The sequence below is a fragment of the Orbicella franksi genome, chromosome 1 (assembly GCF_964199315.1).
Source record: "Orbicella franksi chromosome 1, jaOrbFran1.1, whole genome shotgun sequence".
Lineage (NCBI taxonomy): Eukaryota > Metazoa > Cnidaria > Anthozoa > Scleractinia > Merulinidae > Orbicella > Orbicella franksi.
Window position 1 is genome coordinate 10,463,641 of NC_138145.1, and position 15,041 is coordinate 10,478,681.

The 15,041-nt window shown below is 37.7% G+C and overlaps 2 protein-coding genes across 3 annotated transcripts; one reads left to right on the top strand and one right to left on the bottom strand.

The window, feature by feature from the left end:
- Window positions 1–26: 26 nt before the first annotated feature.
- LOC145489314 (dynein axonemal assembly factor 5-like) lies at window positions 27–10,424 on the bottom strand. Of its 2 annotated transcripts, XM_081468274.1 has the most exons (20): window positions 10,294–10,424; window positions 9,638–9,852; window positions 8,762–8,996; window positions 8,192–8,326; window positions 7,226–7,374; window positions 6,959–7,055; window positions 6,288–6,375; window positions 6,093–6,205; window positions 5,330–5,452; window positions 4,617–4,796; window positions 4,171–4,362; window positions 3,865–3,963; window positions 3,407–3,567; window positions 2,684–2,815; window positions 2,299–2,410; window positions 1,471–1,567; window positions 1,236–1,338; window positions 539–641; window positions 315–412; window positions 27–218 (listed from the first exon to the last, which is right to left on the bottom strand). In XM_081468274.1, the coding sequence occupies exons 1-20, from the start codon at window positions 10,345–10,347 to the stop codon at window positions 170–172; spliced, it is 2,535 nt and encodes an 844-aa protein (XP_081324400.1). In that variant the 5' UTR covers window positions 10,348–10,424; the 3' UTR covers window positions 27–169. The 2 variants fall into 2 exon arrangements, with proteins under 2 accessions (XP_081324400.1, XP_081324409.1); XM_081468283.1 differs by lacking the exon at window positions 10,294–10,424 and having other exon boundaries at window positions 9,356–9,726.
- Window positions 10,425–10,642: 218 nt separating this feature from the next.
- LOC145489355 (kelch domain-containing protein 10-like) lies at window positions 10,643–15,011 on the top strand. The gene is made up of 2 exons (XM_081468322.1): window positions 10,643–11,531; window positions 12,462–15,011. Exons 1-2 carry the CDS (start codon window positions 10,650–10,652, stop codon window positions 12,717–12,719), a joined length of 1,140 nt encoding a protein of 379 aa, XP_081324448.1. The 5' UTR covers window positions 10,643–10,649; the 3' UTR covers window positions 12,720–15,011.
- Window positions 15,012–15,041: the final 30 nt, after the last annotated feature.

The window sequence follows — 15,041 nt, forward strand, 5'->3', positions numbered from 1 at the left end:
AAAAAGAATTTCAGCCATGATTCCTGTGCATATCACTGTCTCCATGCACACCTTTTCATCATCAATTGCACAGGCTTGTATCAAATCCTGATGTACTGTACATTCAATACATTTTGTTCCTACTTTCTTGAGTGCTTCACAAATCTCTCTGGGAGCTAATAAGTGTACGTCACTTTGCAATGAGGGTTTCGCAGTGAGTTAGAAGCTCCTCACAATACCTAGAGTTGAAACAAAAAGGCATTAATTTTTAATCTTTGAAAACAACATTGACAATAATTCAAGATTGAAGAAATTATACACATATTTTTAAATACCTGGCCACTCGGTGTTTGTGCCTAACAATGTCGAGTTGTTCTTTAAGAAGCAGAGGTTGTACATGTGCAGCTTCTTTTAATACATTTAGCACAGCTTCCTGTGAAGTAAATTATGTATACAGAACAAAATATTGACTTCAATTAGGAGAGGATAAATAATGACGTAGTATTGACTATAAAGTCAATAGGGAGAAATGTTCACCAATGTTACATCAAATACACACCTGTATAGAAGCTAATGGGTCATCAAGATGAACCAGAAGACCCTTGAACATGGCTTGCAGATGTAACTTGTACAAATCACTGTCATAACCTGATGGAAAGGCTCTGAGGGAAAAAACAATTAATAATAAAATTGTTTACTATGTACAGCATTAGAAAAAGGAACACAAACAGCAAGCAGGACAGTCACAAACATGAGCTCCCACATGGTGGTTTGAACCCCGAAACAGTTAGTTCTCAGGCTGGTGAGAATCCTGTGAAGGACCTTGTCAATGGTAACTGAGTAGTTTGATAGCTTGAGCGAAAGTTGCCAAAACATTAGTCACTGACAACTGTCCATTTTCAAGACAATTAAACTTACTCCTACAATGACATTCTTGACACATAGTGCCATTTCCAAGCTAACTGCTAGTTAACTAATTACAAATTGTTACTGAATGACATTTGCTGGCATACTCCAGCACATAATTGTATGATTCACATTCCTATCATTTGTTTGTGTAAAAGACAAGTTATTTGTTAATACACACTTGTTTTCACAAGTAATCTCATAATTATTAATAATCTCATTAATTATTGATAATCATAATTAAGTGGGAGATCTGTCAATTGGCACCTACCCTCCATTAGAATACTGCTTATCGACAAGTTAATACACAATAATATGAAGACCTCATTTACAGGATGTCCAGCACTCACTTAAAATAAGCAAAAAATGTTCTTGTGACAACAATCCGTATCTCATCACTACTATCATCCATTCTCTTCAGCAACTCTGGGTAAACTTGATGAAGCATATCCGCTGAAAATGCAAAACAACATATCTATTTTTTTTATAAGGAAATCAAAATTATAACTTTGCTGTAATTCACAATCAGCTTCGTCAGCCATGCCAATCAAAATGATACAAAAAAAAAGAAAAAATTAAAAGTACCAGTAAAACTATCTTTGTAGGACAGCAGTAACCTCTGCAGAGCTTTACATGATACAAGTCTTGTGGTTTGGTTGTGGTCTTCCAGGCAAGTTGTGAGCTGCAACAGCAAAAATTAACTGCTTTAAAGAGATTTTGAGACACTCTAAATTGAACAAAGTGTGAATATCGTATATCCTCGAATTGGTGCCTCCCCCCCCCCCCTTAAATAAGAGCCCCCTTTGAAAAAGCGCCCCTCCTACTGGCCAAAATTTAAAATAAGTGCCCCCCTCGAATAAGCGCCACCCTTCCCTCCCCCCATTTTGTGGATGAGTGATGGGACAACAAGGATGTATGGTTTTCATCGTGTAGTATTAGATTTGTACGTTGTTTCAGTTTGTGAACATGTTAAGCTTGGGAAAAAATTACAAGTACTAATGGTGCCGCAATTTAAACTTCAGGATCAGCTTTTTATGTTGATAAACAGCTGATGTTGTTGTTTACACACAGGTGATGTACTGTATATTTAAAAAAATGATCATGTCAGGCCACGATTTGGGAAAATTAAATAAGAGCCCCCTCGAATACACCCCCACCCCGTCTTCTCCAAAATTTAAAATAAGAGCCCCAGGCACTAATTTGAGGATTTACAGTATAATTGTTATAATTATGAGCTCCTCTGAATTACAGTGTACTACAGAGACTGTGCCATTTGTAACAAGCAATAGAGTAAGATGGTCATTGGCTATGTTAAGTTGAGGAAGATGACGTTGGTTACTTAAAAAGGAATTTATAGAATGATTTAACTGCATTTAGCTTCTTTTCTAATTAATATTTGTTTACTGTACGTACCTGAGTTAGGAGATCTTTCATTATCAATTCAGCATCTGTAGAAGACAGTAAGTTTGACTGCAGTAAAGCCCAAAGACAGGAGATAGATGCAGAGCGGACAGCAGCAGCAGTCCTGAAAACAACCATGAATCCAAAACTGAAATTGTTTCTTACTGGCCCAACAATAAATCGAATTTATTTAATCTCAATGAGTTCCATTTTTGGGCTATCAGAAAATTGAATGTTGATGGAAAGGATGTTCATTATGATCAGGGCAAGAATATGGGCAAAGATGAGGTTGATGATGAAGATACCTCTCAACTAAAGCTGTTCTTACCGATACTACTACCAGTTAACAAGCTAAATGTTAGTCAGACATGAACATCATGACAAAGAAAGTACCTACCTTCCTGCTTGCCAAACACAGTTAGGGATGATGAGTTTCTGCACTACATGTACTGAATATGAACTGAATGCTTTCTCTGAGTCCACTGACTGGGGAGCACTCATCAGAAGACGAGACAGCAATGAAAACATCCTGGAAATGGAAGAATGCGAACATTAATATTGTTGCACACATTCGTCAAATTATGAGCAAGGCAACAATATTTTTTTACAATTTACAAACCATAGTTAATAGATGGGAATCGTTATGAGGCCCAGCAAACATCGAAGGACAAACAAAGATGACAAGGGTTATGTTGGAGGGTCCATGTGATGACCATGCACAATCTTTTGTTTTGCGGTCATGCACTATGCCTGAATTATGTAACCAAATTGTTTCTATTGGTTTGTTCCTCTGTCAGAAGGTAGCAACTATAATTGTGTTTTGCCCCTGTCAAGGCCAATAAAAGCAAACAAAAACACACAACAAAGAACTTTGTCACATTTCATCAGCATTCCCCTCTATTAACTATGTAAAAACCAATAAATAAAGGTTCTGTTGTTAACCCATGAAGCTAATGGACTGCACAATGGTTGCACAAAAATGGGTTATTGACAAAAGACACTTTATGTTAGTCTTCAGGAGTTTATAATTATTGAGTAAATAATAATTATTAGGAAAGTTTGTTACTGATTACATCTCTAACTGATATGTAGGTACAACAGCAATAATTTGATCTCTTACTTAAGTCTTAGTTCAGGATCTTTTTTCAGACTGTCTAAACTCTCTGTGAAGATATCCATGGCATCTCCAAGATGCTGACCAATAACTGGTCCAGATTCTGTTGACAAAACGTCAAACAGGCGACACTCTGGAGAGTGGTGAGTCCAAGAGCTGTAGTTCCCCTAAAACAACAATTTAAAAAAATAAAGACTATAGCTGCATGCATATGTACATGAGTTTATTATTACTCTTAATTCCAACACATTGAACAGAAAGGACTTGAAGCACAATAATAGGAATTTGAAGCTTTCATTGATTACAAAGGTTGAATCAAAGGAATGTAATGTGTAAATAGAGCTCTGTGTCTCCAGTCCTGTAATTCCTGTGGTTACTACATACTACAATAGGAAATCAAGTGACTGTCTAATACCTTTTTCTACAGCTTTAGAGGATTAGATATTTCATTATTACGAACTTACTTTTAGCTTTTTTAGGAATTCCTGGATATGACTTTCATACAGCTTATTTATATTATCCAAGCTTTGAGCTGTGGCCAGTTTGATTAACACAGTATTCACCTGTTATAATAAAACACCACAAAAGAAACAATTCGTAAAAAATTGCAATGAAAACAACCTTGGGTCTTACATTCTCTGATATCCGCTTAATCTTCCTTGTCTTTATCACTTCTGGAAGATCAACCATTTTAAATTGACATTTCAAAAACTAAATTATTACAAAATTGTCTTCAGTGATTAAGTGAAATATCTTCCCTCAGACAGTACCTCTTGATCAAGGCTTCCCTGTGGTTGTAGTGCCATCACATGTATCACCACATAGAACAAAGTGAAACTGTGTTCACCGCTCTTTTCACCAGCCTTGTCTATAACTGCCAAGACAGTTGCCAAGAGATGGCGCTGGCATGGCAAATGTTCTGTGCAGCAGATGTCTGGTAGGGCAATTGTGTCACAGATAGCCTATGGCAGAGATCAGCAAGAGTTCAAAGATGTTATGCCTCATTCTTTTAACATGGTTCAACTAAGACAAACATGTTTTACCATCACATAAAAGTTACAATTTGTAGTGTTTCCAGACAACAAAGTAACATATGATAATAAGATGCTACATCAGCTCTGCTGATCACACATTTTTTGTCATAGGTCTGCAATGTGTCTGCTCCTTGAATGGGACAGGTTGTTCTCATTCTGGCCACAATCAAACATACTTGTACCTTGAGATGAGGTTTGAGCAGCTGTGGATTGCACCCTCTTAATAACGCAGCTACTATCATCAAACAGCTGCTGCAGCCAGTTGCCGAGCTGCCTGCTGCTGACTTGAGGTGAGGAAGAGCAAGCTTACAGAATAATCCAGGATCAACAAAACAACCAGCTAGTTCAGCACTTGATACAACCTTAACAATGAACAAAGGATATGGTACTCAGGCCAGATGTTGGGGTAGTACAGTTCAACTGAGATTTGAAATTCTTTTGAAATTCAATTCAAACAAAAGTTAGTTGTGTGATAGAGCAGGTGGGGTCAAAACGTACATAGCGTATTATAAACATAGCCACTGCAACTTAATGCAAATCTCCTCTGTCAGCTTTTTAGTGGACAGCATTATCATCATCATCATTCATTCATTCATTTATTCATTCATTTTATATAAAACTCAGTAAAAATCTTCAGTAATTATCAGTAGCACAGGTATTCAAGAGCTACACATTGCAGGACTTCTATTTTGTAAGGGAGATTTGGATAAAAGGGTTAATAGTATACTGACAGGCTTTGATGATGAGCTATGTTTGAACTTGCAATCAAAACATTTCACAACAGAGGAACAATATACTATACAGTCATGTAGCTTGTTTGAGTATCTTTCAATAAAATGTTAATCTGCACATGGCACAGCAGAGGTTTCCAGTTATCCCAATAAATGTTTATTACCTGTTTCACAACTTGCTCATTTTCATCTTGGCTAGCCTTGTACAGCCCTTGTAGCAATATTTCCATGTGCTGTGTTGTGTTATCCTCGGCATAAAGCAGTAAGAAATAAACTAATGATGAAGCCTGTCAAAGGACAGAAAAAAAAACAATATAAAATGATACTAAAGAAAACATTATTTGAAAGTAATATATATCAAACACGAGAGAGAGTGTTTTATTGGAATATCCGAACACTGAGAAGAGAGCTGAAAATACAATGAGCAGTGGAGTACATTTGTTGAAATTTGAGGTGTTTGGATAGCCAATGAAACACTGTCTTGAGTGTTTGTCAATCAAAACTAAAACTAAGGAGTAAATGGAGAAGTAAAATCGTCAAATGTATGCTAATTAAGATGGGGGTATCCAAACCTGCATCACGGTTGTGATTTTCTTTGCTTTAACTTGATGAATTATTAATGAGTTTGAGAATGAGTAATAAAGCACTGTACATTAGCACGAGCAAAACTATCTTGAACGAATAGAAGACATTACTGACACTGAATATTCATACTACATGTACATGTACTCCCATTAAACTATATTAACTACGTTAGCAGGGCTGTCATTAATTTTGAGTCACCTGTAGCCTCATTCTCCACACCCGTAGCAAACTTATTACTTTGTGGTTGAATGCTATCAACAACAGGCAATTTCAACCGTAGCACCAAGGGAAAATCAAGCATACTTTTCATAACATTTGAGCGAAAAGCAAGTCCTCTGTTACCTTAATCCTTGTGTCAGTGGTCCAATCTGCCATATCACGTAAAGCAGCAGGTAAAATTTTGGAAAGGTTCCTTTGAACCAACATCCTGCATCCTAGACTGGGCCGCTCTATATCTACCAAACACAGAAGATAAAAAAAATGCCTGGCTGACAATGGCGAGAAAACAAAAATAATGTATTCACAGTCAATGAATACCTGTTGGAAGTCTATAGCTGGGAAGTTCCTCAAAATTCATTTTGTCCTTTAATTCTTCTTCATTTTCTAATGCATATTTCTCACCAACCTGTGACAAAATGTAAAATGTGTTTAGTCTTTACCTGGTGTTTTTGAAGGGATTGGCACAGATACATTTTCATTTCAGATGACACAATCATTTAGTCTGTAGACTGGCATATTACTGACCACTGTAAAAGAAAGTAGAACTTAAAAGTCTAGTAACTGAAATCACATAGTCACATAACATCTTTTGTTTTTTCTTTGTTCATCTTTTTGTTCATATAAATTTAGCCTGGTTGTAAGTTAAGTTTGATCTATTGGCTAAGTACTTTTTGAGATACATGAGAGGGAAGAGGGAGTACAAAGAGCCCATACCCCAGAGTCATGACTGAAAAAAAGGCCAAGGCTGAAAAGGGTCATGTGATGGCAAGTTACATATTAATTTTTCAGTCCCCCTTCCCTGGATCAACTTACATATCAACTTATCAGTTAAAAGAAAGTAGAACTTAAAAGTCTAGTAACTGAAATCATCAAAGCAGCATCAACATACAGTGTATATTAATTATGCAGCAGTGCACGACAACATTTGAATTATTATAAATTTATACTGAGATTGAACTTTTATTAATGTTACTGTATAAATCATGTACCTTGCTCATAAGCTCTTTTGCCAGCCTCTGAATGTCAGGTAACTCATCAGAAAGGCCAGTCATCAACAATGGCAACAGTTTATGGAAATATGAATATCTATTAAATATAAGAAGGATATTTAGTCACATAACTATTAACTAAACAGTAGTTATCAGTAAGATTATTAAATAATTACACTATATGAGGGCTAATTTTATACCCCTCTTTGCACTCTAGAGCTTCAACTTCTGCCTCCACCTCCACACTTACTCTGTTACATGACCTACCTATCTCGAAGATTTAACAGCCAATCACCTACAATGCCCGTCACAGCAGCTCTGACTGTAGGAGCACTGTCAAATGTTCTCTGAGCAAGGTGCGAGACCACATCATCCACATTTTTACCATCGCCACAATTAATCACAATTCCTAAGGTCTAAAAAGAACAAATTACAAAATCAACAGTAAGTGTGCACTGTTATAATGTAACAGTGTTCTCAGAGCATGGGTAAGATGGACCTGAGATAACAAAATAATATAGTTACTGTCTGTGGTGCTCTTACTACAGAATAAATGTATGATAAGGCCTGATGTTAACAAATTGTATAATTTTAACAGTTAAAAACAGATATATGTATGCCTTGTAGTTAGACCATCTTCATCAATTTATAAGCTAAGGATTGATAATACAAGCATATAAAATAAGCAATAAAATCAAACGTTCAGTAATTTGTGAGTTGCAATGATGCCAATATTGAGTTCAAATTGGAAATGATTAATAAAAATAAACTTTAAAAAAAGGTAAATAACAGTGTTTTATTATATGGAGAAGAGTGTTTTACTGGGAACTAAACCACTCGTAGATTCCATACACCACTTCATCCGGGACCTGAGTGGCATATTTTCCGTATGTCACCTTTGTGAGTGTCGCATTGTTCAATGACGTCACGATTCCCACCTTTTGCTTTTGTTGAATTGGTTTCTCCATATAATAAAAAGAACATTACATGTTGGCTCGAAGATATGAATTTTATGTTCTCGTGGCAAGAACAATATCTCACAAGTGAGCTTCGCTCACTCGTGAGATATTATTCTTGCCACGAGAACATAAAATTCATATCTTCTCGCCACCGTGTAATATCCTCTATGTACTTCATGTGCAAAGTGATACACTCTACCATCATATACTCCCTGGTAAATTAGCTTGCAATGGGCAAAAGAGAACTGAGATGAAACATCAATGTTACGCTTACCTTTATACAGGACACTCTGACTTTTGAGTGTTGATGAGAGAGAGACTTCAGTAGAGGATTCACTAAAGAATTAGCTTGAAAGTAAAACTGGTCAGGAACTGCTGTAGCCAAAATGTTAGTGCAGCGACAGCTCTCCTGTAACAAGGCAAAGAGACAGTTATCCCTAACAGTATGTGGTAACAGTGAAGTCTGTATCAGGACGAAGAGACAATACTGCTAAATTATAACTTTAAATCATCTTTTGTTTTTTCTTTGTTCATCTTTTTGTTCATATAAATTTAGCCTGGTTGTAAGTTAAGTTTGATCTATCGGCTAAGTACTTTTTGAGATGCATGAGAGGGAAGAGGGAGTACAAAGAGCCCATACCCCAGAGACTGAAAAAAAGGCCAAGGCTGAAAAGGGTCATGTGATGGCAAGTTACGTATTAATTTTTCAGTCCCCCTTCCCTGGATCAACTTACACGTTAACTTATCGGTTAACACCTCATAGAAATCTTGAGCTCATAATCTAATAATTATTAGTGAGGTTTCTTAAAATCAGTTCAATTTATTAATAACTGCTCTGACTCACCTTCCTAACATCATGAAATGGATCAACAAGTGTTCTCTGAAGAATTTTAATCATGTCATCTATATATGCACCAACTTTTTCCCGACATATCTCGACAACAGAACACAGCATTTCAACTATATAGAGCCTCAGTTCCTCACAAGACTCCACAATTTCTGGCTGGCCTAATCTTTGGACCACGGTCGGAATTATGTAGGGTAGAAACCGTGACAAGTCTGTTACTTGCTTTGCAAATCTGAAATGACAAAAAAAAATCTGAAATTTAGAAACCAGAAACTCCTTGTCTTTAGACACTGGATCACTATAGACCTGATATTTCTTTTGAGTTTGTTGTAAGTGCTTGTCCTTGCTCAGCCTGCCAATAGTTTTTGACAGGGTTCTCCAGTTTTCCATTTATCACAAAGCCAACATTTATAAATTCCAATTTGATTGGGAATCTGAGGGCCATTATGTGCTACCCTCATTAAGCAAATTAACCAATTGCAACGAATAGACCATGTATGGCAAAGTCTGCATATGAGTCAAGTGACCCATCAGGCAGCCAGTGCTTATCTCTGGTTTCAATAGCATGAAGCAACTAGGAGTATTTCTTACCCCCTCCTAGATAGGATGCTGGTCCATCGAAGGGTTACCCCCAGTATTAAATTCGCTGGTACCCATTTGTACACCTGGGTAGAGAGAGGCACTGTGAGAGTAAAGTGTCTTGCCCAAGAACACAACACAATGTCCCTGGCCAGGGCTCGAACGCGAACCACTCAATCCTGAGGCGAGCACACTAACCATGAGGCTACCTTGCCTCCACTAATAGACCATGTAGTACACATATATAGTTTGATATGAACTCAATATTATTATCACGACTAGTCAGTTACTCACTCAGAAACCACCTGCACAGCAAGTTCTCTACATTTTTCAGTTAAGTCTGAGAACAGTTTTAAAATGGGTTTTAAGATTTCTTCAAAAGCAACTTGCAGTACTGAAGCCGAGAACTTTGTTTTCTTAGAAAATAGTTCTTTTGAAATTTTCTCCAGAGCTCTCTTTCTTGTGCCTCTGTTGTCATCTGATAAACAGTTGATGTCTCTTTGAAGGCTCTACAGTGCATGGATGAAAGAAATCAAATAACAATATTACTTATAAGAGTCTTAATAATACAAGATATATAGCTGCAAATGTAGCAGGAACCTCTGTGCATATGCACAATCACTGGTCAGAAGTAACACTAATCCCAAACCAACAACATCTGCCGTAACCTCATATAAGTTAATCAATTAACTTGCAATGATTATTGACAAGTAGTCTATATTTGCTTCACTTTACTTTAGATCTATTTACAGTCGCACACAAGACGTTTTGTTATCAAATCTACAACAGCTGTCTGATGCACGTTGTCGTTGCCAAGGAGTAGTGTTTTGTCACACAGTGTCACATACAGCAGACAGCTCTTTGCTACATAGATAGAAGGCTACCCCTCGACCACTTTTCAGTCTACGAGGCTTCAAAGTTAAAAGGATAATACGTTACTTAATACTAACCTGCAATAGCGCTTCCAGAGTTTCTTTCTCCGTAGCACTCAAATCTGCCGCCATCTTGAAATTCTGGTGAATGATTCCGATCCCCACTAGGATGGGTTGGGGTTAGTGGGAAGGATTGAAATATTTAAATTGTATTTTCATATACTCGTATTTTTCCCTCACCAAGACGAAGGGATCCAATATAAAATTTAAATTTATTCATTTTTCGTGAACAGTACGAGATGAGCTATAAAAAAAAATAGCTTTCAAGCTTTCAAGCTCTAAATTAGTTTCTACAGGGGTAGGGTAGGTATGAAAAGGAACTGAGATTTTCCTCTCCAGGATGCTTTGCGCAGTTTACGCAGACACAAAACAAGATGGCTTCCAGAAAGATTGAAACAATCATTCCCTCGTCAAACTCTCCGATTCCGGAACCAAGAAGCGGCCATAGATGTGGATCTGACGATGGAAACATCTATGTGTTTGGTGGTTATTCTCCGCATTACGAAGATTACCTTTTTCGCGAATTGTGGCGTTTCAACATAGGTACAAAGACGTGGCAGTTGTTGGAGACCACTGGTCCATTTCCCAGTGAAGTCGCGTCTAGTTGTCTTGTACTAGACAAGGGCAATCTGATTGTTTTCGGTGGTTCTGGAGTGCCCTTTGGTATGTGTAATAGCAAAAAGCTTCACGTCTGTTCCCTGAGGAGACTGCAGTGGTTTGATTTGTCGGAAAGATACTCCAGCAAAGAGGAAAACGACGGAGAAGATGTCTCGCCGATCGCTGGTTATGGTCAAAGTATGGTTATTTCCCGTGACAAAGAACTGTACGTCTTTGGTGGAACAACAGGACTGGAATTTAACTCGTATTTGTATCGTTACAGTCTTTTTAAGCAGACCTGGGATTATTTAAAAGGAGATAACCCTCCGGTACCGCGTTACAGACATGAATTGGTTTGCGACGAAGATCCCTTAAATGGTGAAAGGTTTTATGTGATCGGTGGAGGTATGAGTAGCAGAGACCCCGATGAGTTCTTTCAACTAGAGAAAATTCAATCTTTCAGTTTTGCTAGTGGAAGGTGGAACGAGCATGTATGCCGTCCGTCTAAAGCTCATGGTTTTCCAAAACGTCGAAGATGCCATGGGTGTGTAATTTTTAATTCGATCGTGTACATATGTGGAGGTTATGATGGTGCTCATATGTTTGATGATATATGGAGCCTTGATCTGGCGACCTTTCAGTGGGAAAAACTTCCAAAGGTAACTTAAACTTGGACATTCATTACACTTTCATGTATTCAGTGCCATGAACTTTAGAGTTAGTGTTTAAGCAGAGAAAAGAAAAGACAAGAAAAGAAAAAACATTATAAATGTATGTTTTCTGGTTAAATGTTACCTTTGGTACAATTTGTATTTTACTTTGTTTTATGTATGTAGTAGTAATTGGGCCGAGTGGACTACAATCCAGCGAGTAATCGCGCGAGTGATTTCAAAATTGGTCAAGCGCAAAGCGCGAGGCCGATTTGAAATTACAAGCATGATTACTCCCTCAATTGTACAACATGAAGTCCAATTACTAATAAATCGTATTCATAACAAATTTCAGAATATAAAATGTCTTTTGAGAACTTATTTTGAGCAAAAACATCTACAGCGCTTTTCAAAAGTTTAAAAAACTGTACGAAACATTGCGAAGGAAGCCATTAAAGTGCACGCAATTGACATGTGAATCACATGGGTATTCAATTACAAAAAGTTCAAATTGGATACCTGTAATTGGACACCCACGTGATCGCGTTCCGATTACATGGCAAATAGGCACGCAGAGAACCAATCGCGATCAAGAATTTCATTATAGATACGATTATTATGACAATACATTACCATACAACAAAACAAAGGAAAATCCAAATGTGAACCGAGGGTAAAATAGACCATTTTACAGTTGTCTGTTTAGTTACCTGGCCTTTGAATGGCAGCGAGGCTGCAGGTGGCCTCATTGCTTTTATTGTGTAAATCAAGTTGTTCTTGTGCTAACTAGTTGGCATTTAAATGAGAAAGCAGAGACTGAGAGGTCTGTATCAAAGCAAGGTCACCTCAAGCCTCGCTTGCATTCATAGGCCTAAGTCTACCTATTTTAGGTGAAACATGCTGAATAACTGTGCTGTTGTGTCTTTGTTGTAACTGCAGATTCTGCCATATCATGTGTATTTTCACTCAGCTACAGTGACTCCATCAGGCTGCATGTATGTTTTTGGTGGTGTGAAGGCCATCAATTCCAATGAAGACACACGATCTAATGACATCTTCAAGCTGTGGTTGACATTGCCCTCACTTGCAGAGAGGTCTTGGGAAGTCATAACTAGTTGTCTACAAGGAAAGAGAGCTTTTCTTCCAGATCTGAAAAAACTTGGAATTCCGCAGCATTTTTTGGATAGACTGAAGTGATGTACTATTTTAACAAGTTCACTTGCCCAGACTAAGAAGTGGCTTCACTATCTTTCTAAGTGGGAGGCGTGGTGGCCTCATGGTTAGTGTGCTCGTCTCCAGAACAAACAGTCCGGGTTTGAGCCCTGGCCAGGGACATTGTGTTGTTTTCTTAGGCAAGACACTTAACTCTCACAGTGCCTCTCTCCACCCAGCTGTATAAATGGGTACCGGCGAATTTAATGCCGGAGTTAACCCTGCGATGGACTGGCATCCAACCCAGGGGGGAGTAGAAATACTCCTGGTCGCTTCATGCTACAGAAACCTGGATAAGCCCCAGCCCTATTAGCCACTTGGCTCGTATGCAGACTTTACCTTTTTTTTACCTCACCATATTTAATAATGTCCTTATTATTGTACCTTGAGAATTTTATTATTTTGCTCATGTGGTGTTAAATGAAGAAATTTTTCAAACACCACTTGCATTCTCCCTTTTTATCACAGAGTCAAAATTTAACAGTATATCATGATAGCAAATCTTTTTTTCCAATATTTAGCATATCTTAAATCATAGTTGACTGAGGTCTCAATGAGGCAGGCTAAAATAGTATTTTAAACTAAATCACTTTTAAAAAGTGGACTAAAAGACCAAAGAGGTAGCAATGAATAAGTAGCAAGGTAAAGGACTCTGGACCAGATTTGATTTCTAAGAAAGCTAGGTTGAAGTTACTGCATACTTAACAGGTACTAAATAAAACTTAAACATTTGTTAGGTACACAGACAGGTTAAAACCTGTCTGTGTTGTTACATTTCCTCAGCTGTTCTTACTTGGAATTATAATTCTTTTCTCAATTACATGCATTCTTAGATCTCTTTACCCTCCCTTACATTTTCTTTCCCATCTAATCCTTGCCTGTTCTCCCACGTTCTAACATTTTTACCATACATCGCCCAAATGTATGCTTTGGAGTTGCTATAGTCCGACCTACTCATGCAATAAAGTGTTATGTATTTAGGTACCCCATCACATAATTTAAGTCACACTTATGAGATGAATCAGGCTGTCAAGACAGTCAACTGTCCAGGGATAAGGTACCACAAGATGGGGCGTGCAGTTTTCGTCTGAAATGCCAAGCAACTCATCATGGCATGGTGACTTGAAAAAACAAAGTTTTTGTGAATGCCCACCCTATTTTAGACTTAATCATGATTGGGAGAAAATAAATAGTTCACCTGCATTTTTTTTTCCCTATGCACAAGTCTTGGAAATGCTAGCACTAAACTCATATAGAGCCCTTGGTGCGTTTCAAAATTTCTTCTGCTTTTATATAATACACTGTCACTGCAAGTTCAACTGGTCATATAATGCATTTGTGCATAATGATGCCACAACTTACACTACAGCTGAGTGCTTCTAAGGAGGCTTCGTGGGGCTCGGATGAAGCCCCTAAATTTAAAAAAATGAGACATTATAACACGCTGGCTAAGCCTCAGAATGCCAGAAATCCATTTCCGACGACCTCAATTGTAAAAATTTTACAGGGAAGGATACAGGGGACCGCCTTTGACGGTCCGTATCTCGAATCCCCTTCTCTAACCGAAATCCTGTATCCGCCCCAGCTACACCCGTACTGCAAGAGTGCGGTACCGCTTTTCAACTTGCGATGCGACATTGTTTCACGTTGACAATTTGTAAGAATATAATTTACTATAATATCTCATATAATTTCACCAAACAAAAAAAATAGAGAAAATGGTGTGACAGTGAAAAGGTAGTAAATATGGTTTAAATTTTTCGCGGGGGCGTTTCCCGTCCGCAATTATGAGTTTCATATTTTATTTGCAGACGATAAAACAATGTGGAAGCGGAAATCCAACTTAACCCTTGCTTAGTGTCAGCAAGAATATTTGAGCAATATTATATTCACCAATAACTCAAACCCAAAACACTAAGATCAAGAGTTAAAAAGCTAGGGAGCGTGGAACAAAAGTTTGAAAACACCTCCAGAATCTTTGTTTCTACGGCTTATCGTTTGTATCAAGACAGGGTGAAGGGAGAATCCGCTATATACTTATTATTTTCAAGGTAATCAATCTGGAAATATCCGGTTTTTCTGTTTGAATTTCAGTGTTTTTTTTTTGTTTTTTTTTAGCAGACGGTTTTCAGTTCTTGGTGTAAAGATAAGAAGTTTTTCGGTTTTGACTATCCGCTTGCCTAGTTCCTAAGCCTCTTTATTTCACCACCAATGACGGTCAATCCATACAAGTTCATGTAGTGATGACGCATTAGGCCATTTTCGATATATTAAAATTCTAACATGACTCCGAGGTTTGGGGGAATC